The 22,138-nt window shown below is 40.7% G+C and overlaps 1 protein-coding gene and 1 long non-coding RNA gene across 8 annotated transcripts in view; one reads left to right on the forward strand and one right to left on the reverse strand.

Annotated features, from left to right (window-relative positions):
- Positions 1-7,796: 7,796 nt before the first annotated feature.
- Positions 7,797-13,559, reverse strand: LOC142783825 (uncharacterized). Its single transcript, XR_012888492.1, has 2 exons — positions 13,321-13,559; positions 7,797-9,140 (listed from the first exon to the last, which is right to left on the reverse strand). It is a non-coding gene; the product is annotated as an uncharacterized LOC142783825 (long non-coding RNA).
- A 247-nt stretch (positions 13,560-13,806) lies between these two features.
- The window catches only part of LOC119166761 (uncharacterized), a 50,498-nt gene continuing 42,166 nt past the window's right edge, over positions 13,807-22,138 (forward strand). For all 7 annotated transcript variants that reach the window (XM_075882469.1, XM_075882475.1, XM_075882470.1 and 4 more), the window contains exon 1: positions 13,807-15,786. In XM_075882469.1, coding sequence (XP_075738584.1) covers positions 15,728-15,786 — 59 coding nt within the window. In that variant the 5' untranslated portion in view covers positions 13,807-15,727. The remainder of the gene's footprint in view (positions 15,787-22,138) is intronic.

The following is a 22,138-nucleotide window of genomic DNA, read 5'->3' on the forward strand; positions in this document are numbered from 1 at the left end:
GCACTTCCATAATAATTTTAGACAGATATAATTTTTGCAATTTAGAAAGAAAATCTATAGTTGCATGCTAAAATTCTTTAAAAAATCTGAGCAGAAGAATACCATAAATTTGAAACTTTAGCTACCTGGTACGCATGATGACACCGGCTGAAAAAAAAATATTAACAGAATAAAATATTTTAAACTCAACGTATCACTGATACCATGCATTGTAAATGTGCAATATATAGTTTCTCAGTTTCCTTAATGTTTCTGGTACACCACAACTGGAAGGCATTGGGCTGATGGCAACGTAAAGTGGCAGAGAAAGTTTTACTGAGAAAAAAGTGGGATGCATTCATCCTATTAACCATCAAAAGGTTAAGAAATTGATGCTCAGCAGTGGAGCTTCCTCCACAGCAACAAAAAACCTGCATTGAACCACAGTGCATGCACACACCATCTCTCCAGCACTTTGCTCATGCACTCTGTCATGGAAGAATTTGGTACCAATGCAGGACACTGTTTTCAACATGTGTTGCATATAAGACTCCATCAGCAACAACGGTTGGTGAAAACTGTTTCATTGCCTTTTTTGTGTTGCCAATGCGTGATTAGACATTCTGAATTACGAGCTTTCCAGTGACATAAAAGAAATGTACATTAAAAAAATTGATTGGCCGTAGGAAATAATCAGGCCCTCGAAATCCACAGAACCGTTAAGAAAGGGTAAGTATTCATTGGTACAAGCACATTCCTGGACGTGCGCTACACAACTTCTCAAGTCTTTTTTCTTTTAATGTGCCAGGGCGGATGCTGTGTATCATACTGTTGCACAAGTTTTCTTTTATTTTGGTGTACTTAACATTTTAAAACATTAGCAAACTTTTAAAACATATACAGTTTTGCAAATCACGACTGTTGAATTGAACACAACAAAACTAAATTTGGAGTGTTAAATCACTTAATATTTCTAGAGATCGAATCACACTTGTCTAAAACACCCAGCCGACCGCTTCAGTTGCTGTTTTCTACAGAAATATGTTAATGCCGATGCCGCATGAATATGTAACATGGCATACGGCGTGCTAGGCCTTTGTGCGATAATTTAAGCGTGAACAAAAGCATGTAGCTAAGGTGACGTAGAAGCCGTCACTAACAAGAGCCATTCGCTCCGCTGCTCTGGACAAGTGTGATTCCACCTGTACAGCTGCAGTGTTGGCATTTTTTTTGGTGCATGAAATTCTCCATGTTCACTTTACATCTGGTCTATTATATAAAAACATGGAAATAAAAAGAATAACAAATAAAACCTTCTAGGTCTGAGTGAGAATAGAAGCCAAGCTTCTTGTGTGGCAAGCAGGCATTCTACCTCAAAGCCACGTGCCTGCTCAAAAATAATTTTCATGCTTTACAAATACACGCGTCTAGTATACACGCTTCACAATACAATATGTAATATCGCAGTATTTCATGATACAAATGTGCATTGCCACTGGCCATCAGAACGTGTGATTATCATAATGACTTCGTTGTTTAAAGCAGCCACGAAAAACAAAAGGCACAAATGCTACTGGAGTATTCTCTTAGGACCATGTACTGGGTGCATATCAAGTTTAAAAACATTTCATGCACATAGTTGCTCGTGGTTTAAAGCATACTACACAGTACCTGTATTGCGTAGTCTATCCTGTGTCCCATCTCTGCGCTCTTCGAAGTAACTATGTGTACGTATCAACAAGCTCGCTTAGCCACCATTTAGAAGTCCACTACGCAGACTGCAACTATATGCAAAACCCTTACTAGCGCAAGCCACTTTAAACATTGATTACGTAGTAATAATCTGCAGTATGAACTTTTCAAGCAATGTTACCCTGCAAAAAGTATGCACTAGGTGGTTGGAGTATGCACTAGGGATAGGATATCACTGTTGTGTTCTACTCAAACCTTGAGGGTCCCCTAATTTTTTTCACCAAACAATTGTAAGATTCATAGATAGTAATGTTCCACAAGCATGGCATTGTAAATAATCACCCTTTTGGCCTATACTGGAAGAGTGGAGGGGGTATTGTTAGGAGTGAATTTACAGGCTGTTAAGAGTGTATGGAAAATTTGACAGATTGTTGTGTAAGTATGCAAGCATTAGGGCATGTCAGTTCATATTAAATACCTGAAAAAGATCACAGGCAGGGGTCCTGATAGGACTCTTGAAAGCATTTCATCCTAGGAAAGAAGTGATGTGTCATTGACACATCTGTTGAAACTTGGAAGGTCAGAAAAGTATTTCAAGCGTAGGTATGTGACGTTTCTTGACAATACATGACTGTGACATTGCACACTTCCATACTGCACATGTGTCTGTTTCCTAACATACTTGCTAACAAAGCCACAACAGGGTGTTTATCAATTTAAATTTTTTCAAATGTAGTGATTTTTCCAGGTTTTTCACATAGATTAAAAGCAAACTCCATGACCATAATGTCTTCTTGGAAAATGTGCGGTGGAAAGAACACTTTAGCAGTAAAAAAATAAAATAAGAGGCACTCATATAAAACAAATGAACACATTTTTACACACACACTCATAATGTTGTGAGTGTATGTGGTAAATATGAAAAAATGTGTGTATCTGGTCAAAAAAAAGCTTGCGACCCAGGCACTGAGGAAGTTGGCTGTTTGGTTTTTGGAACAACCAGAACACAGCCACACAAATAAAATCAACTGTAGCTGCAAGTTTGAAGGAGCCTGCGATAGTCCAACAGTGCAGCCAATGCTGCTATGAAAGGTAAAGGTGGCGCTATCTCGTGGCATTCGTATGAAACAAGGATGCAAGAGCCCGGCCAGTTGGCTTACTGGAGCACATTCTAGTTCATTATAATGGCTATAGCCTGCAGGCCATTTAGGATTGGATTAGATTACCTTGATCTAGACTGCTGTATTTACTAATGATTTGCATCCCCGTCTCATTTGTACATGTCTAAAATATACTTTTCAGCAAAAAGGAGTACTTACGTATTTTATGCGACCTTGTCTTGACAACGACTAACAACAATGTCGCGACAACGAAACTGTACAGCAAAATTTACTTTATCCTTTCTTTCACTCTCTTTTTTTTTTACACAATGCACACATGCTTGTTGGTGTTTTATTTCTCTGGGTTCTGACACATGGAGCACAATCAAAGTACTCAGACACCTGCAATAAAAGCTGCAGTAGCGTTTGAAGCGCTGATGTTTGAATATGGGGTGGAAAAAAGGAATCTGTCAGACCGCAACTGCTTCCCCGATTCCATAGGTGAATAAAAGATGCAGAATCGTGAGTTAGGCAAATTGGTGAGTGTTCATTGTAGAATATTTTACAAAGGAACGGGTTAGAAGCAGTCAGAGAGGGTCACAGCGCTGATTTCACAACTGAAATTTATTTGGAAAAGGAAAGAACATATATAGAAAATATTGACTCATCAAAACTATGCACATGTACACATTTGTTACAACACAGAATAATTCATGTCTTCTCTAAGACCTTATGTTCTTCATCTAGACAAGTGTTACATGAAATACTTATGCACTTGTTGTTAGATCTAATGAAAATGCTTTGGCTACTTCACACATGCGCTAATCAACATGTCAATATTTGATATTTGTTTTCTACAAGTGGGGCACACACAGGGCTGGGTAGTATCGCAATAGTATTTAAGAGATACTTTTGAGTGTCTGTATTGCTGTATCGAGGCACTTTTAAAAAATGTATTTGTATCTCAGTAGTGAAATACTTTCACGGTGTATCGCAAGTATCGCGATACTATCCAGGACACGGGTATCTTGTTACTTTTTTTTTTTGTAAATGAGCTGAGACGTGTTGACAATGGGGAAAAAAATTTCTGCTGTGACCTTGGCAGTCCACGGCAAGATATGCACCCACCATTTCTACATTTCTGCTGAGGGCGAAACTGACTCCTACCTTCTTGAAAGCGAGCTAGTTGTTTTGCTACTCGCATCCCATGATGTGTTTGAATGATGGCCTGCTTCAGCATGACAACAATGTTATACTGCTATATTGAATTCTAGCACAGATATTTTCATTGTGAGGAGTATTGTATACTGCACAATGGGCGCCATTTTTTAAATGTATTTCCTCATGCCAATCGAATGAGTAGTGTTTGTTTTTCTCGTTTTTTTTCCACTTTTCTTTTGCAGCACCCATTTGAAAAACTGGAGCTTATTGCGGAAGCCAAAATATAATATGGCGAAAATATAATAAATGAATTTCATTTGCAAGTTTCAATGTGCTGCACATTTTAAATATTATGCTGCACATAACAAATGTTTGTATGAAGTATAACTATCCCCGACATAGACTAAAGTATTTTAGTATATGTATTCTGGAATACTTTTTTGTCTTTTTGCAAATGTATTTCTGAAATATCCTGTCACATGAATTACAAATTTATCTCAGTATCTGTATTTTATGCTTCCAAACCACACACTTCGATATCTGCATTCCGGAATACTTTTTCGGGCATCTCTGCCCAGCCCTGAGCACACATCCACATGGCCTACAACGAGCTGCCAAATTAGACGTGATTTTAGCATCTGATGGCATTAGCCCATGCTCTCTTAAGCACACGATTATGTAATGCCCAATTTCACCTAAATTTTCGCAGCTGTAAGACAGTGGAATCCCATAAACCACGCCAGTAGTGCAAGGAGCATATCTGTGGACATGACTGGAGACACATTTGTTCCCTTTCCCTGGCTGCTGACACAATGCTCTATCCACCAAAGTACACACATTATGCACTTTATTACGTGCTGAGAATGACATGTTTATGCAATAACGAGCACTAACATTTTTCAAACCATGTGCTATCCTGTGTATGTATAGGATAACTGCCTGCCTCTTTTTCTTGCTAATTTCTAGTGCACTTGAATCACAATGATAAAACTTCTCGATCTTTGAAATAAGTTTTTCCGACAAGGAGCAAATCACGTCACCCAGAAAGCCAGAATTTGCAAGGCGAGCAACTTGTGCATCAAATGCATGCGCCATAAGGTACTCGCGTAACTTCTGAAGAGCAGCACCCAGCACAGTTGGTGCAATGGCTCCCTGTATGGTTTTGAGTGGCCAGAATTAAAATTTAGAATTGGCTTTATGAATCTAGGTTGGTATTGCTATATATGTGATCTTTGATGAAAGCCTGTCTTAAATCAAGAAACTGTAGCTCATCAATTTTTTGAAACTCCAAAGCGAAACGCTGACATTTCGTTTTCCTTAACATCTTTCTTTATATTAGCAACCAGTAAAGAGCAATTGTTAATGTCCAGTAGAACTAAGAAGTCATGGACATATCAAACAGCGTGTGATGATAACCAACTCAAATGCTTTTGCAGCTGCCCGTCTACATACCCAAGAAAAATATAACTAATTACAGGTATATTCATGATTCAATGCAGATACCAGATTTTTGGACAAAATTATTTCCCTTCCAAGACACAACGGTAGAATTTAGGTGGCCTGCCTGAGCTCTAAAAACGATGCAATAGAGATGCCACACAGGCAATGAAACAACAACTCATCATTATCTTCTCTCATGCACTGCTTTATACACTTCAAATCTTCACATTGGGGCAAACAATAATATAAATCTTTTACGTCTATACCGAATGCATTACGGCACAAAGAAGGTTGTTCACTTAGTGATAAGATGATAGATTCTGAGTTAGAAATTCTTAGCGGATCACAAGTCTTCAAACGCTCCGAATTTCTTTGAATATACTCTGAAACATTTATTTACCAAGTGTCTTTTTCTGAAACAACAGCTCTTAGTGGCAACATGAATCTTCACTGAAATAAAAACTGATAGTTTTTACCTTTTTGCTTTTTTCACACTTGCCGCTACATGTTCCTGATTAAGCGTTAGTAACAGGGCATAAACTTATTCGTTCAGTCACCCGCTTTGTGCATCAACACTTTTTTTTATTAATATATACCCTAAAGGCCCATTCAGGCATTACGCAGGGGGTTTTAGTTATACAATAAATTTGCAAAGCAGAATATTGCCATTATAAAATTAAAGTGGTAAACAATGTAAAATACAGTTCCATAGACAAAGATGCAAAAGGGAAAAAAAAATTGTGGCAGGAATGAAAACTCAATAAGAGAGACACAGCTACAGTGCAAAAAATATATATACATACAGAAGATTGCCATGAAAAAAATTGCCCCCTATCTGCATATTTGACCAAAAATGTCGTCGAAAGACTATTGTATTTCGCCTGAAAAGAGTGAATAGACAGAAATATTTATTTGATGTTTTGCACGAGAAAACTGGTGAATGGGATCCTGGAGGTGTTGCGTGAGACATGAATGCCATCTGGCGGTAATTTCAAAAAATGAAAGGATGGCCTTTGTTATAGCGAGCACGCAGCATGCGTGCAATCTTGGAGGCCATATTTTGTAGATTTCAAGACAGGTAGCAGCACAGTATCGTCTTAGCAAAGCGTAGGAGACTCGCCTTTCCATGCGAAGCGTCGCATTGTCAGCTGCAGCGCTTAGAATTACTTATTTATACCTTTTCTAGTATAAATAAACACAGTGCACAATATCGACGTGTTGATATTGTGCCTCAAATATGCTCAATATTTGCTTTTTATTGACAATCGTACAAGTATGAACGCAGAAACTTGAGCAATACTGGTGGATGCTGTAGATGTGGTTGTACTTGAGCCTTTTTGCTGACAGACCAAAATTTTTGCATTGGAGTATCCCAAGCAAGACTATCATCTTTAAGGAGGAAATATATTTACAATGAAAGAAGAGTAAAAATAAGCACATACATGCACTTACAAACTCACACAGATAGGTAAGTCATATGTCCAAGAAAATATCGAATTGGTTTTACAAAGGTGGCACGATCAATGAATCAAGCGATGTCGCTTGGCAGTGTGTTCCAGTGATGTGTGCTTCGAAGTAATGGTGAGTGTTGATACATAATTGTGCGTGCCAAAAAAGGGTGTATTTTGAATTGGTGATCAATATGTTTCAAAATATTATGAGGTGTGTTTGTACAAGCTTCATGAAGGCACATTTACTATGATAAAATGTACGAAAATGCAACAACAGTGACGACAGTCTGCGTTTTTCAAGAAGGGGTAATGAAAGTGAGTGCGTAATATCTGTAGTGCTGCAGTTGCGAGAATACCACTTGGTGATAAATCCTGCTGCTTCATTTTATTTTAATTCTAGTTAATCGATGAGATATGATTGATGTGGGTTCTAGATGATGGATGCATATTCTATCTTTGAACGGACAAGTGTAGTGTATGCTAGCATTTTAGAGGTATAGTTCACCAAGTAAAGGTTTCTTTGAATAAATCCAAGTGCTTTTGACCCCTCACTAGTTATGATATCGATGCGCTTATTCTAAGGCAGGTCAGAAGATAAATGAAATTCAAGATACTTAAATAGGGATACTTTTTCAATGGGGAGAGCTTGAATTTCATATTGACTCATTTCTGTTTTATGTGCTCTTGTAAATGTCATGGCCTTCGTTTTGGAAGTGTTAATTTGCCATGGTGACACCAAAATGCGAGTTTATTAGGGTCCAACTATAATGACTCGTTAGCTTAGGTACTGTCAATTTTTCTATGAATGATGTAGTTGTATGTAAATAATTTGATAGTAGATGACAAACCATGTCCAATGTCGTTGATGTAAATGAGAAACAAAACTGGTCCCATGATTGATCCCTGGGGAACACCAGACTTTGCATGTGAAAGTGAAGATGCATGTCCATCCACATAAATTGATTGGCTGCAGTTGCTCAGAAAATGATTTATTCAGCTTTTTTCCAAACCAGTGGCTACCTTATCATTATACATAGAGCCATCTAGAATTTAAAAGAAGCCTTCCTTGTCAGCAACCAAAACATGCAACTTAGCTTCCAGATGCGTCTCAGACAGCATGAACACCGTTGTGAGGAGCGACTAGGCTATGTACAACAAAGGCAAGCTGAAAAAGCCACTAGGCTTTTTTTGTGAAGCTAAGTTGCGTGTTTTGGTTACCTTCATTTACGTACTCTTCTATGAACATAATGATAAAAAATACTCATGGATTTAATAACACCATCTCAAGGAAATTAAATGAGAAGAGAGTGTGCTACTCTTGAAATATCTGCAATAAGTGCATAGCGGAGGACGTTTGCAGCTGCATCGCCAATAATAATAATAATAGCAATAATATTATACAAGGCAAGACATAGCCCACCAAACCTCTTGTGATGGCAGTTCTAACATAAGCACCAAACTAAAAGGCCTTCAAGCCAAGCCAAATTTGTGGCCACGACAAATATGCACAAATTTACCGATGTGAGAAATGCTGTGCTTGGAAAGTCAGATATGATATGTGATATGTAGAAGGAACATACATCAAAATAGTGCATGTACCAACGTGGAAGCTAAGGAATGCTTTAGTCAATGGGAAGAATAAGCTGCCGAGCAAACTTTCTGTAGTCTTCTTTACACTGTAATCTGCCACGAGTGTGACAACATGTCAGTCTATGAGACCTGTGATTTCAATGAAAGAGTTAAACAACACAACAGTTCAAAATGAAGTCACCAAATAATGGGTGGCCTTGGATGCCCTCGCTGAACATGCGGAATATACAGGCTTTCAAATTGACTGGTCAAGCAACCGTGTTCTGGTCAAAGAAAACAAGCTTGCATCATGCCAGCACCTGGAATCCCTGCACATTCACACAGCTGCACATATACTCAATAAGATTTATGGAACGCTGACCATCGGTGCTTACATCCCGCACCTAGTCATACTTAAATACGATGTACCTTTCTTATGGCTGTCATTCAGAACAATATCAGGTGCCTAAACATCTGTAAACTTTGTGTTATTTTGGTCGGTGTATCCTTTTGTTTGTACACTAAGAAGAAACAGTTATGCATTGCCTTTTTTTAGGCCTCTTCTAGCTGTTCACTGTAGTTGCAGTCGAAGGAGTGACTTTTTGAGTATTGATCAACGGTAATGCTTATTTTTGTGATGGTGGCACAGACTGCCGCCAGTTTCCATGAATTAGCCAGGTTTTACCAAAGTTCCTGCAGTTTTCCAGCAAGGCCCCAATTCCCCGACTTTCCCAGGTCGGTAGACACCCTGCACAAACAAAGATAGATGGCAGTTAACTCGCGTCCTGTTCCCTGTCTTATGCAAGTGTCATTCTGCACTTTATTACCCTAGAAGTACTTGCTGCTAGGCAGGTTGGTATAAAATTATTAGGGAAAATTCTAGACGATGCGAATGTGTGGTGCAGTGTAAATATTTCTGTAGTTCAGCTGTGACCGATGCTCTTTTTCTGTGCTTTTTCATTTTTCCAGTGGTGCTTAGGCATCTATAATTTTCCCCCTTAGCTTAATTACCTCACTGAAGCTATGCATCATCTTGCCCATTAACAACCATTGTTAAACTATTGTATGTGGCATTGTTGATGCAAAATGACCTTAGAGTATATGCTAAAGCTCCTGCAGGATCACCGGCTGAATGTGACAACCAGTTCACCATTTATAGGACCCGAAGTATTGACATTTTCAATATATCTGTTCGTACAGTGCTTCATTGGAGTCATGCAAGCTTAAAATATGGTGCTCCCACAGAGAAATTTTTCTTCCTGTGCTGTGACCAACGGGAAAACTATGTAGACAATAATGAAAAGAGATCACAACTAGGCTTAGCTGTGTGATGTCTGCCTCAATAAAAATGTAATAAATTAATGCAAGTGTGCTTATATCACCATGGTGTTGCCAGTTTATTACTACATTTGATATGAATCTCTGCTCGCTCCACCATGGTGTTCCTAAGGGTGTACACAGTCTTACCTCTGAGACAGCATTGCCAGAACTAGGTAATTTCATTGTCACAATCTTGAACAGGTGTGCAACAAGCATGCGCCAGTGCAGAGAACACAAGAGAAGTGGTCACTGCTTGCATGTTCAAGGTCGTATGCACGCACACAGGACAAGGATTTTGCAGTGTCTTACATTTTGACTGGAGTATACATCGTGATGGCGGGAGCCATCACTGTGGTCACCACCTAGACTGTCACAATGTGCATATTGTTGCTTCAGAAAACTGTTTACGACAAAAAAAGGGCACCGTAGAAAAAAATATTTTTAGGCTAATGTAAGGGCTTGTGGTGAGGAGACTCTCAATAGGTATATGGTGTGTCATCTTGCAATAGAGAAGCAACATTCATACCTAGTTTATGTTACTAGGAGTCTGCTAAACATTGGCCATACAAGCTTGTGGCTAGAGAAGGATGATGTCCAGGAGATACCCCCCTGAAATGTTAACCTGCACCGTCCTCTCTTGCCCTTCTTGGTGCACTGGAATTTTTGCCCTATAGGTACTAATTCCTTTAGTGGGTACTCTTGAAGGGCTTCTGAATAAGCTCACTCTTACCACCTGCTTTACCCAAGGGCAAATCCTACTGTTGGAACTTGTTTGCTTGGCAGAAATTTTTAACAGGAAAAGAAGCTTCACTCGTTACACAAATAAAGCTACAGCATTGCAAAATTACTATGATATTATGTACACAGACCTCCCACATACAACTCACTAAAATGTCACCAATTACCTCTATGGTGAGCCTGATTATGCCTTAAGACAGCATGTAAGTTTCTTGATCCTATACTTTTTAATCAGTACATAAACCTTGAAAAAACAAGATCGTCACGTGCAGTGCATAAAACCAGTGCTTATGAAGTGCAATGATGCCATCGGAAGCATCAGCAAAAGTAAATTCACCCTGCTGGAAAGCAAATTGTGCGTGAAGCCTGTAATTGTACTGTTAACAAAGTCTTCTCGACAACTTCATTACTTCTACTTCTGCAATTTTCATAATCCTGTCTCTTCATACCTTGCTGTCAACCCAAAAATTATTGACCTATGAGGTGTTACTCATATGACCATGCTCATTTAACATACCTGCAAGCCTCAGAGCTAACATAATAAAATTGAAGACTTTAATAAGTTAATGCTCTCTGCTACTCACCCCTTCAAAAAAAATTTTTAGCATCCCCTTCAAACCTGTTTTTTTTAAAGACTCAACAGGCACAGTGACATGACTCATGAAAGGCATATCCGGAGCTTCTGGTGCAACTAAAATCTTTTTGGAGCAGCTTAAAAGCTGCCTGAAGCTTTTAAGCTAGAGCTGTTGCACCACATGTTACAGGGAACTAGTTCATGAACATGTGCATGCATGTTCACTTGGACTTCTGTTCAACATAAACGTAGGCTTTTTGCTTTTTTGCAGACATCCCCAATTTATATAAAGCTACCTAGCACTTTCCGGGAATTCACATGGCATTTGTAAATGACTCTGGCTTTCAACGATAGTTTAGCTACAATATTGAATCACAGACTGGTAAGACTATTTATGCATTGTATTTACTTTCAAAAAAAAAAAAGTCTGATTATATTAATGCTTTTATTAGTACCACCTAAACGTTCAATCTGTGGAGAAGTGGTTGCTGTCATCGTTTATGTACAGAATTGTTAGGTCCCCGATTAATGAGCACTTCATAAAAAAAGTGTTTTGTAACTGGTCCTTACTGCCAATTATTTATTATGGCTCGACAAAATTTAGAGTTACGGGGGAGTAAGTAGTTACACTTGGCAAACTGCTCGACATGTACAGTCGTCGAGGTCGAGAAGCCCAGCCGAGACATACCGGAATAGTGGCACACCATGCTTTCTAAGAGAAGTAAAAGTGATTGTACAGCATGCGGTACTGCTGATAAAATTTGCCCACTGTATGGACTTAAAACTCAACCACCTTGTATGAAATATTTTGGAAGTAAACTGTAACAAATAGGACGTACCACAAATAAAAAAAAATAACTAAGTGGTCAGTTCTATATGCAGGTACTAAATTACTGTATTATAATACAGTAAAGCAAGACTGTTGTCCAAGCACAACTAGCTCATTATTACTTTTATCTGACAGTAACCACAACAGTTAGAAACTATTTGGCTGAAGTCACGTGGTAACTTTTGTAGTATAAGCGGGTTCAGATTGTTAAGAAAGTTGGTGCCCAGCAACGTTTTCAACTACATTGCACGTTCATGTTTACTGTGATAACATCTTCAAATCGCAGGTGTAACGTATGGATTTCAAGCGTATGCCATATACTTGCTCCCTGAGAGAACACAACAACGAAGAGTGCACGCATGCTTGACACAAATAATGAAATTTATGAAAAAGATGTAGCAGATTTCGTCTCTTGGTGCAGATCCCTGCAGGCACTTACCTAATTCTCACCCCATTTTGCCAACAAGCAGCCCATGTAAAACGTCCGAACATGCGCTATTATGTCGGGTCATAACCAGTTTCCTCTAACCACCTTGCACTTAGTTCTGGCACGGCATACGTTTCAAAGATCTATTTCTTGCAAACTGTGTGAGTAATTGTAGACCATTCTTCAACAGTTATTTTTGTGCTTACTCGATAGGAAAACATGAGCTACAAATTTTCTAAGTTTCTAAAATATGAATGGTAATTGAATTGTGAATGGTAATCTACACCCAGCCTTAGCATACATTTCCTTTATAATCATTTTCAATTTGAGGCATGGCACAAATTTTGAAGTACGACTGAAGCCTCTCATATGCATGTTTCGTTTATTTGAAGGTGCCATTTAACAATCTTGAATTAATCCTGCAATGAACTAACATCTGAATGCCTTGCGAATTGCCTGCCACAAAATATATTTTACTAGGTAAATTGTTCTGTGCTTGTTACACAAGCTGAAGATGATGACGATAATGACTGCCGCATCGTCACTGATGAGGCAGAGGATATCGCGTGTACAATTTAGGTGCACACACGAGGCCCAATGTCAGTGCTACATTTCCAATTTAAACACGAGCGCGCGCAATATGTATGTTTTACCGCAATACACAGCGTGCACTTCACCGCAAGACACGACTACCTTGCGGCACTGTTTAATTTTAAGAAGACGCTTAAGGTGGCAATTTTGAGCGAATATTTATAGTGCTCCCAGCATATCTTCAACTTTATTTCTTTTTTTTTTCTTTGTATACACCCACAAGAAAAGACATAGCTTAGAAAACCGATTATCGTAATCGGCGACAACATATTTAAGCCACTTAAAAAATAACGTCGTGTGAACGACTGGTAATATTCCATCGCTTCCAACTTGTGCATTTCGTATCTGTCTCACGCAGTTACGCAAGAAGAAGCTTCAATGAAAGTTTTGGCGCAAGCATACACTTCACCGAAGCGACACATCGATCCTTACGCTACACACGCACTTACCAGACATACACGTACGGCATACATTCACAAATAGCATAACACACGGTGTTCATGATCGGGCAAGTCGTTACTACATTGCTTATAGACAGTACTACAGAACGAAACCACGTATCCATGCGCAGAGGCGGTTCTCGCGAATGCATAAGGCTTCCGGCCAAGCAAAGACCACGGATAAATAACCACCGCACGGTAAAGATCCTCATAAGTTAGTGAGGAACTTTAGACCTTTCGTTCCCACCACCTAAACGTCCCCAAAAAAATGTCCAACACGGCGATTCTATCGCCGTCTGTTCATACGTTTTCAGCCAAGTCAAGCCGGTTTTAAGCGGCTATTGGTTAACCGAACACTTTTGCCTCGAAAAGGTTCGTGCCACCCGGTGGCAGCAGACGCGGCCCATTACAATGCCAACACAAATCGGTGCGAACTGCTCTTTGCGGTGCCTTCACACCTACGTTCAAATGTTACCGCCCAGCTCCATGACGCCCCCATCCCACCGGCTGATCACCTTGGTCGTTCTTGGACTTTGCGACCGTATTCAGCGCTGACTTTACCAATCCAGGCTTTATCAATGCGTCCGTTGCTACGTCGCCGCATGCAACCAGTGCCAATGTAGAAAAAAAAAAAAAAAAAACCTACGAGTGCTGCCGGACTCCTGCAGCCACTTTGATCTTCCTACTGACCTCTTCTTTCGAGTTGGTCTTGACCTCCTAGGCCCTTTTCCTGCGTCTACCTCCGGAAACAAATGGATAGCTGTCCTCACAGATCAGACAAGCCGATAAGCCATCACAATGGCTTTGCCAACCAGCTGCGCCACAGATGTTGCCGATTTGCTTCTGTAAGATGTCATCCTTTATTATGGTGCCCCACGCCAACTTCTCACAGATGGTGGAAATTATTTTCTGTCCCGAGTTATTGACGACCTGCTTCGCTCTTGCGAGACCAAATATAAATTTACGACGGCCTACCACACATGACTAACGGACTTGCCGAACGGTTCAACCGGACTCTAACTGCAATGCTCTATGTACGTCCCCTCCGACCACCTTGACTCGGAATTTGCATTGTCCTTTGTTACATTTGCATATAACTCCTCATGCCCCGATACCACTGGGTTTTCACCATTCTATCCCTTACTTGGTCACGACCCCACTCTATCTTTCGACCCCATCTTTCCGACAGGTGTCGATTTGCCAACTGAATACGCCCGTGACACTATCACCAGAGCTCGCAAAGCTCGAGAAGTCATAACTTAGAAGCGCGACAGCTTGGGCTAGTTGGTATGACATGACGATAGTTACAGCCCGAGAACAGATTGACCACACAAAGACAAGAAAAACACAAAGGACACAAGTGCTCGTGTCCTTCTTGTCTCTGTGTCGTCGTTCTGTCCTCGCACTATAACTATTGCGGAGAAGTCGCTTGGAAGCACCTCTTAGCATCGCAAGAGGAAGAGAAGCAACGTTACGACGCACAATATCGCGACGTTTCTTTTGCCCCAAGTTCCCTTGTGTTGTTGTAAACAACGACTCGGCATGTTGGTCTCTCTAAAAAACTGTTTTCCCGGTACTCGAGCCCCTACCGCATCTTGTGCCAGATGACTGACATTACCTACAAGATAGCCCTGCTGAAGTCTTCATCACCCTCCGCTCCAGTGTCTACGAACATTGTTCATGTCTACGCCTTATAGGGGCCCTGAAACGGTTTTGGCAATTTTCCACTAACACTTTGGGCTGCTAGACCAAGTCTTAAGGGTAATTTAAAAACCAATTTTAGCTCTCTGCGTAAGCTGAGTAATTTATTACAATGCTTTAAAGCTGCGAAACGCTCGAGATCGCTTCAGATCGCTGCGACTCGGCCAAACGAGTTTTTAACCGCGCCATAGAGAAATAAAAGGTGACCGCGCACACACCAAGCGACACGATCTGCCCTATTGACGTCATCATTTTCAGCTGACCTGATTGACTGTGGAACGCGCAGAACGGGCATTTCTTTTCTAATAAACAGGGAACAAATGATGTTCGTAATTTGTAAAACACCTTATAATTTACTTTGCCTAAGAACTTTTTTAGAAAGAAAGAGAACACTATCACAGTTTACAACACAGCTTTGGAACTTACGGCATACGGGGAACGTTTTTGCATTAATTTCACACGCTCCATGTTGATGTGAGCAAACTAGTAGTGGGTATCACGCTGTTGTGTTGACACCATGAATCACCCTTGCTGCGTAACCTGCGTTGTGGGCTGCAAGTCCTGCGATTGGAGACAAGTGAAGATACGACGCCGTGTGCCTGGGAAAGGCAGCAGGCTCAATCAGTGGCTGTAGCGCATTGAATTGCGCGTTTTGAATCGGCGGTGAGATTTACACCTATGCGGTCGCGATTCCAACGAACGCGATTCGGCATTGATGTGGAGAGGCATCCCCTCAAAGACGCACTGCCGTCTTTGTTCCTTCCTGGTGAAAAAGTAAGTTCACAGTTGATCCAAATCATGCGACACGCACTGAAAATGCGGTTCGCACGTGTACATTAAAAAATTGTATGTAACCTCGTTAATTATAACTATAACTTTTGTGTCTCTTCAATGCAATGTGGTCAACTTCGCAATAAGTATATACACGCTGACAGACTTGCCAATTCGCGATTTCCAGAACTGATTATAAAATGACAGGCTGCCTTTTTGCCCAAGTGTATACATTGTAGGGCCAGCTGAAAAATGCAGGTTCAAGTGTATCGCATGCGTGTACCGCATGATGAGCTCAAAGAAAACCCCACAATAGTGCAACACGTGTTCGACGGCGTTGATGGGGTACGGCCCGATTGCTTGTGTTCTATTCATGCCGAATAGCAATAGCACGGCGCGCCAGAAAATCGTCTCGCAGTGGCGGCATCCAAAGTGCGTTGAAGCTTAGGCTTCAACTGTAGGGCATATGCTTTTGTACTTTATTTGTTCATTCATTTGCCGGTGTGAGTGCATTTTTATGAATGCGTAAAGGCAGCCTTCAAGGGAAAGCGTGCCGATTGATGGTTAGTTTAATTAATCGATTGTGCTTGGGGAAATTCATTCGAAAAGCTTATGGCTGCTTACGGGGCCGATTATGAGCATGCAGCTTTACGCTGTGGCATACTATGCAGGAAAACAACGAAGCCAAGAAATATTTGCACCACAATGTTTTTTAATTAATAAATTAATTGTATAACTGCATTACTTCATTTGTTTACGCCATAATGCATGATCACCAAATCATCATCATCAGCCTGACTGCGTCCACTGCAGGACAAAGGCCTCTGCCATGTTCCGCCAGTTAACCCGGTCCTGTGCTTGCTGCTGCCAATTTATACCCGCAAACTTCTTAATCTCGTCTGCCCACCTAACCTTCTGCCTCCCCCTAACCCGCTTCCCTTCTCTGGGAATCCAGTTAGTTACCCTTAATGACCAGCGGTTATCCTGTCTACGCGCTACATGCCTGGCCCATGTCCATTTCCGCTTCTATATTTCAACTATGATATATATCCTTAACCCCAGCTTGTCCCCTAATCCACTCTGCTCTCTTCTTGTCTCTTAAGGTTACACCGACCATTTTTCTTTCCATTGCTCGCTGCGTCGTCCTCAATTTAAGCTGAACCCTCTTTGTAAGTCTCCAGGTTTCTGCTCCGTAGCTAAGTACCGGCAAGATACAGCTGTTATATACCTTCCTCTTGAGGGATAGTGGCAATCTACCCGTCATAATTTGAGATTGCTTGCCGAATTTACTCCACCCCATTCTTATTCTTCCAGTTACTTCAATCTCGTGGTTAGGCTCTGCGGTTATTACCTGCCCTAAGTAGACATAGTCCTTTACAACTTCAAGTGCACTATTACCTATCTCGAAGCGCTGCTCCTTTCCGAGGTTGTTGTACATTACTTTCGTTTTCTGCAGATTAATTTTAAGACCCACCTTTCTGCTCTCCTTGTCTAACGCCGTAATCATGAGTTGCAATTCGTCCCCTGAGTTACTCAGCAATGCAATGTCCTCGGCGAAGCGCAGGTTACTAAGGTATTCTCCATTAACTCTTATCCCTAACTGTTCCCATTCTAGGCTTCTGAAAACCTCCTGTAAGCACGCGGTAAATAACATTGGGGAGATTGTGTCCCCCTGCCTTACACCCTTCTTGATTAGTATTCTGTTGCTTTCTTTATGAAGCACTATGGTAGCAGTTGATCCCCTGTAGATTTCTTCCAGAATGTTTATATATACTTCATCTACGCCCTGATTCCGCAGTGTCTGCATGACGGCTGATATTTCTACTGAATCAAACTCCTTCTCGTAATTTATGAAGGCTATGTATAGTGATTGGTTATATTCTGAGCATTTCTTTATTACGTGATTGATAGTATGAATGTGGTCGATTGTTGAGTAGCCTGTTCGAAGTCCTGCTTGTTCCTGTGGTTGATCGAATTCTAATGTTTTCTTTACTCTGTTAGCAATTACCTTTGTAAATAGCTTGTATACTACAGTGAGCAAGCTGATCGGCCTGTAATTCTTCAAGTCCTTGTCATCTTCTTTCTTATGTATTAAGATGATGTTAGCGTTCTTCCAAGACTCTGGTACTCTTCTCGTCAGGAGACACCTCGTGAACAGGGTGGCTAGTTTTTCTAACATAATCTGTCCTCCATCTTTCAGCAGATCTGATGTTACCAGATTCTCACCAGGAGCTTTGTCTCTTTGCATGCTCTCCAAAGCTTTTATGACTTCTTCTATCATTGCTGGTGGGGTGTCATATGGGTTACTGCTAGTTCTTATAGTATTAAGGTCGTGATTTTCCCGGCTACTGTACAGATCTCCGTAAAACTCCTCCGCTATTATAACTATCCTATCCATATTGGTAGTTATTTTGCCTTCTTTGTCCCTTAGTGCATACATCCGACTTTTGCCTATCGCAAGTTTCCTCTTCACTGCTTTGACGCTTTCTCCGTTTTTCAGAGCGTGTTCAATTCTCTCCATGTTATACCTTCTTACATCGCATACTTTACGCCTATTAATCAACTTTGAAAGCTCTGCCAGTTCTATTTTGTCTGTTGTACTTGACACTTTCATGCTTTGACGCTTCTTAATTAGGTTCTTCGTTTCCTGGGAAAGCTTGCCAGTGTCCTGTCTAACTACCCTGCCTCCAACTTCCACTGCACACTCCGTAATGATACTCGTTAGATTATCATTCATTGTATCTACGCTAAGGTTGGTTTCCTCACTAAGAGTCGAGTACCTGTTCTGCAGCGACACTCTGAATTCCTGTACTTTCCCTCTCAGTGATAGCTCATTGATTGGCTTCTTGCGTATCAGTTTCTGTCGTTCCTTCTTCAAGTCTAGGCGAATTCGAGACCGTACCATTCTATGGTCACTGCATCGTACCTTGCCAACCACTTCCACATACTGCACGATTCCTGGGTGTGCAGTCATTATAAAGTCTATTTCGTTCTTATTTTCGCCATTAGGGCTCCTCCATGTCCACTTGCGGTTTTCTCGTTTTCGGTAGAAATTATTAAAAATCCGCAAATTATTGCGTTCTGCGAATTCTACTAGTAGCTCTCCTCTGGCGTTTCTAGTGCCGACGCCACAATCTCCTACTGCCTGGTCTCCAGCCTGCTTCTTCCCTACTTTTGCATTAAAGTTGCCCATCACTATAGTATACTGTGTTTTTACCTTACTCATTGCCGATTCCACGTCTTCATAGAAGATTTCAACTGAAGCGTCATCATGGCTGGATGTAGGCGCGTAAGCCTGTACTACCTTCATCTTGTATCTTTTATTCAGTTTAATTACAATACCTACCGCTCTTTCATTAATGCTATAGTATTCCTCTATGTTGCCAGCTATGTTGCCAGCTTTGTTTCTGTGAATTAGGAACCCCACTCCCAGTTCTCTTCTGTCTGCCAAGCCCCGATAGCAAAGGACGTGCCCATTCTGTAGCACAGTATAGGCCTCATCTGTCCTCCTAACCTCACTGAGCCCTATTATATCCCCTTTAACACCCTCTAGCTCCTCGAATAGTACAGCTAGACTTCTCTCACTAGATAAGTGAGAACTTATCTAGTGAGAGATTCACACAGTTATAGGATTCACACATAAGCTCCTAAACAAAGAAAACTAGCAGAAAATAATGCATGATGATGAACAATTGGGCATGACAACAATCGAAGTTTTTTTTTATTTGAGTGTATCATAACCATCTCAGCTATGCAGGTGAACATGATCCCTGAAGGTGCTCGTTTTGGCCAATACACAGACAGCAGCTTCCTTCACCACAGAAGCTGCAGCGCAGACATAATGTGGTGCTTCATCACATGAAGCAGCAGTAGCAGCCTGAGCCGATGTTGCTTCAGCCCCACAGCTCCCAGCAGGTTTCAGGCCTCTTGATGGCTCAACACCTGTCCGAATGAATGAATCTTCCCTTGCTAGAGAAAAGCCAGCTGTTGGAACATCTGACTAAATGAACGGATCTTTCACTGCTGAGGAAGAAAAGCCAGCTGCTGAAGTTGAAGTCGCATACTTCCACTCATTCAGCGAGAGTTTCTGCAGGTATTACAAGCAGGCAAAGTCTGCTTGTAATACCTGAACTTTGGTAGACAAACAACAAAGTTTAACTTTTTAACATTATCAGACGCTGAGTAATTCAGTGATCTTTAACATATGATAGACATGTAGTCACAAACTGGTTCACATACTGAAACCACCACTTGAGAAAGTTATTCTCTGGGTTTGTGTCAGCCCATCCAAGTTTGAAACAAAGGAAGTTAAGCCCCTTAGTTCCCTGAAACTTTTTACCTCAGAGTAGTAGTGAGAATTTATTAGACTGCAGAGAGGTCAGCCTGAGCTAGTTCGCTCTGGAGTATTTCATGATAATTCACGTATCTTTGCCAGAACACTTTGTCTCTTATATGAGTGTATCTTATATAGGAGTTCAACTATACAAGCAGATTTATAAAGCCTCTTTATTGACATTAGCTAGACAAGAGGATTTCTATGAGAACAGCAATGAAGAATGTTGCTACTCATTTGCAATCATGATGCTCTATAATACAGTAGTGTTTTTAGATGTTGCCACAACCACTAACGAGATAACGAAGAGCATAGGAGACCACGTTCTCCTGCAATGATCTCCTATGCGCTTAGGCCCAGCAGTAAAACTTATTTCACATGAAAGCACAGGGTGATTTATGATGAACATTTTCTTTTATTACAAGCACATGTTTTCAGATGTTCACCAAATGAGGGGCACACTGGCACATATGTACGACTAAATTCTACGCAGCATCTACAACGGGCTGCCACCTACCAAAGCAGTTGCACTGTGAACACAAAGAAACAGTAAAATGATTTCATGTGACACTACTTACACAGTAATCGTGTGCTAATATGTACATCTACTTTTTTTGTATAAGACATTGCCAGTTACTTTATATAACACTTCCAAACAATTCTAGACTTAGCTCATGGAGTGACTGTTTTGTGACAGCAAACTTGTGCCGCATTTCCGGCTATTATTATAATACAGTGCACCAATTACGTTTTCTCAGCTGTTTGCGAAGAGATGCACCTAAAGGGTCCCTGCAATGGTTAACTGAAGCTGCATTAGCATTTCTGCTACAGCACAATGTAATAATAAACACTGTAAATACAGGTATTCGTCTTGCATCATGACTCCTAAAAGCTGCAAGCTTTCTAGCAGTGCTTTTCCTCCTGATGCCATCGAGAATGCATCTTTCACTAGTGCAGGATTGAGCTGTAGCTAATTGTCAACATTATAGTTGAATCTGTCACTGCAAGGACACTACCTATATCGGCCACTTAAATTATCTGCAGTGCACTGATAATCAGTGAACACTAAGAAGTATTTAGAGAAATTACGTTAATCGAGACCATAAACAATAAAAAAATTGTAGTAGTATTTTTGGAGGTGACTGCATGCTGACACCAAGTTGACATCACGGTGCTCACTCTACTGATTGACCTCGGCAACTCCTCTCGAAGGTTATCTGGCATTAGCACTGATTAGTAGATGTGTTGCAAGGTGAAATGCAAGAAGGGCAGTCCGTACGAATCAAGAACACTAAAAAGTCTTATTTTATTCGTGTCAGTTGGAAAAAAAAATCGAGGCTATCTCGTATTGAAGAAGTAGGGGTCAAAGGAAGCCTTGCATTGGTGGGTGTGGCTTTTTTTATATATATACTTTGTTGCATTGTGCAATGCTTCCTCCTTAATTTTTCCTTCACCCAAATGCTAAGCAACACAACACTTGCTACAGGCAACATAACGATTGAGATGAATACCTCGTCACAGTTATATTACAATTACTTTAATAACATCCCCTATACTTGCTGTGCATAATTGTATGTCAGTTACCACTAACCTAACCAAGCCGTATTAATAGAACTAATGAACAATAATGCCAAAGAAAATATAGGGGACATTAGTTGTGAATGTAATGTAAACGTGAAAAAATAAAGGTGTTTGAAAAGATTGCTTTTCGTGAGCTGGGACTGAACATGTGCACTTCAAATAACACATCTGATGCTCTACTAACTGAGCTATTGCGGCAGCCATTCCCTCGTCCACTTTACGGGGGATATATGTGCACTTATACGTGGGTGTGTCAATCAGCGCCACAACGTGCTACGCGACACTAGCAGACATAAAAAGTTTCACACTTGTCGCCATGGTTGCTAGTAGCGTTGACTCACACTGCCACTTGTAAATATACATATATACTGCATAAAGAGGACGACGGAATAACCACAGTGTTAGCTTATTTGGTTGAGCATCAGATAAGTTAAGTGACGG

Source organism: Rhipicephalus microplus, unplaced genomic scaffold (genome assembly GCF_043290135.1).
Source record: "Rhipicephalus microplus isolate Deutch F79 unplaced genomic scaffold, USDA_Rmic scaffold_12, whole genome shotgun sequence".
Classification (NCBI taxonomy): domain Eukaryota; kingdom Metazoa; phylum Arthropoda; class Arachnida; order Ixodida; family Ixodidae; genus Rhipicephalus; species Rhipicephalus microplus.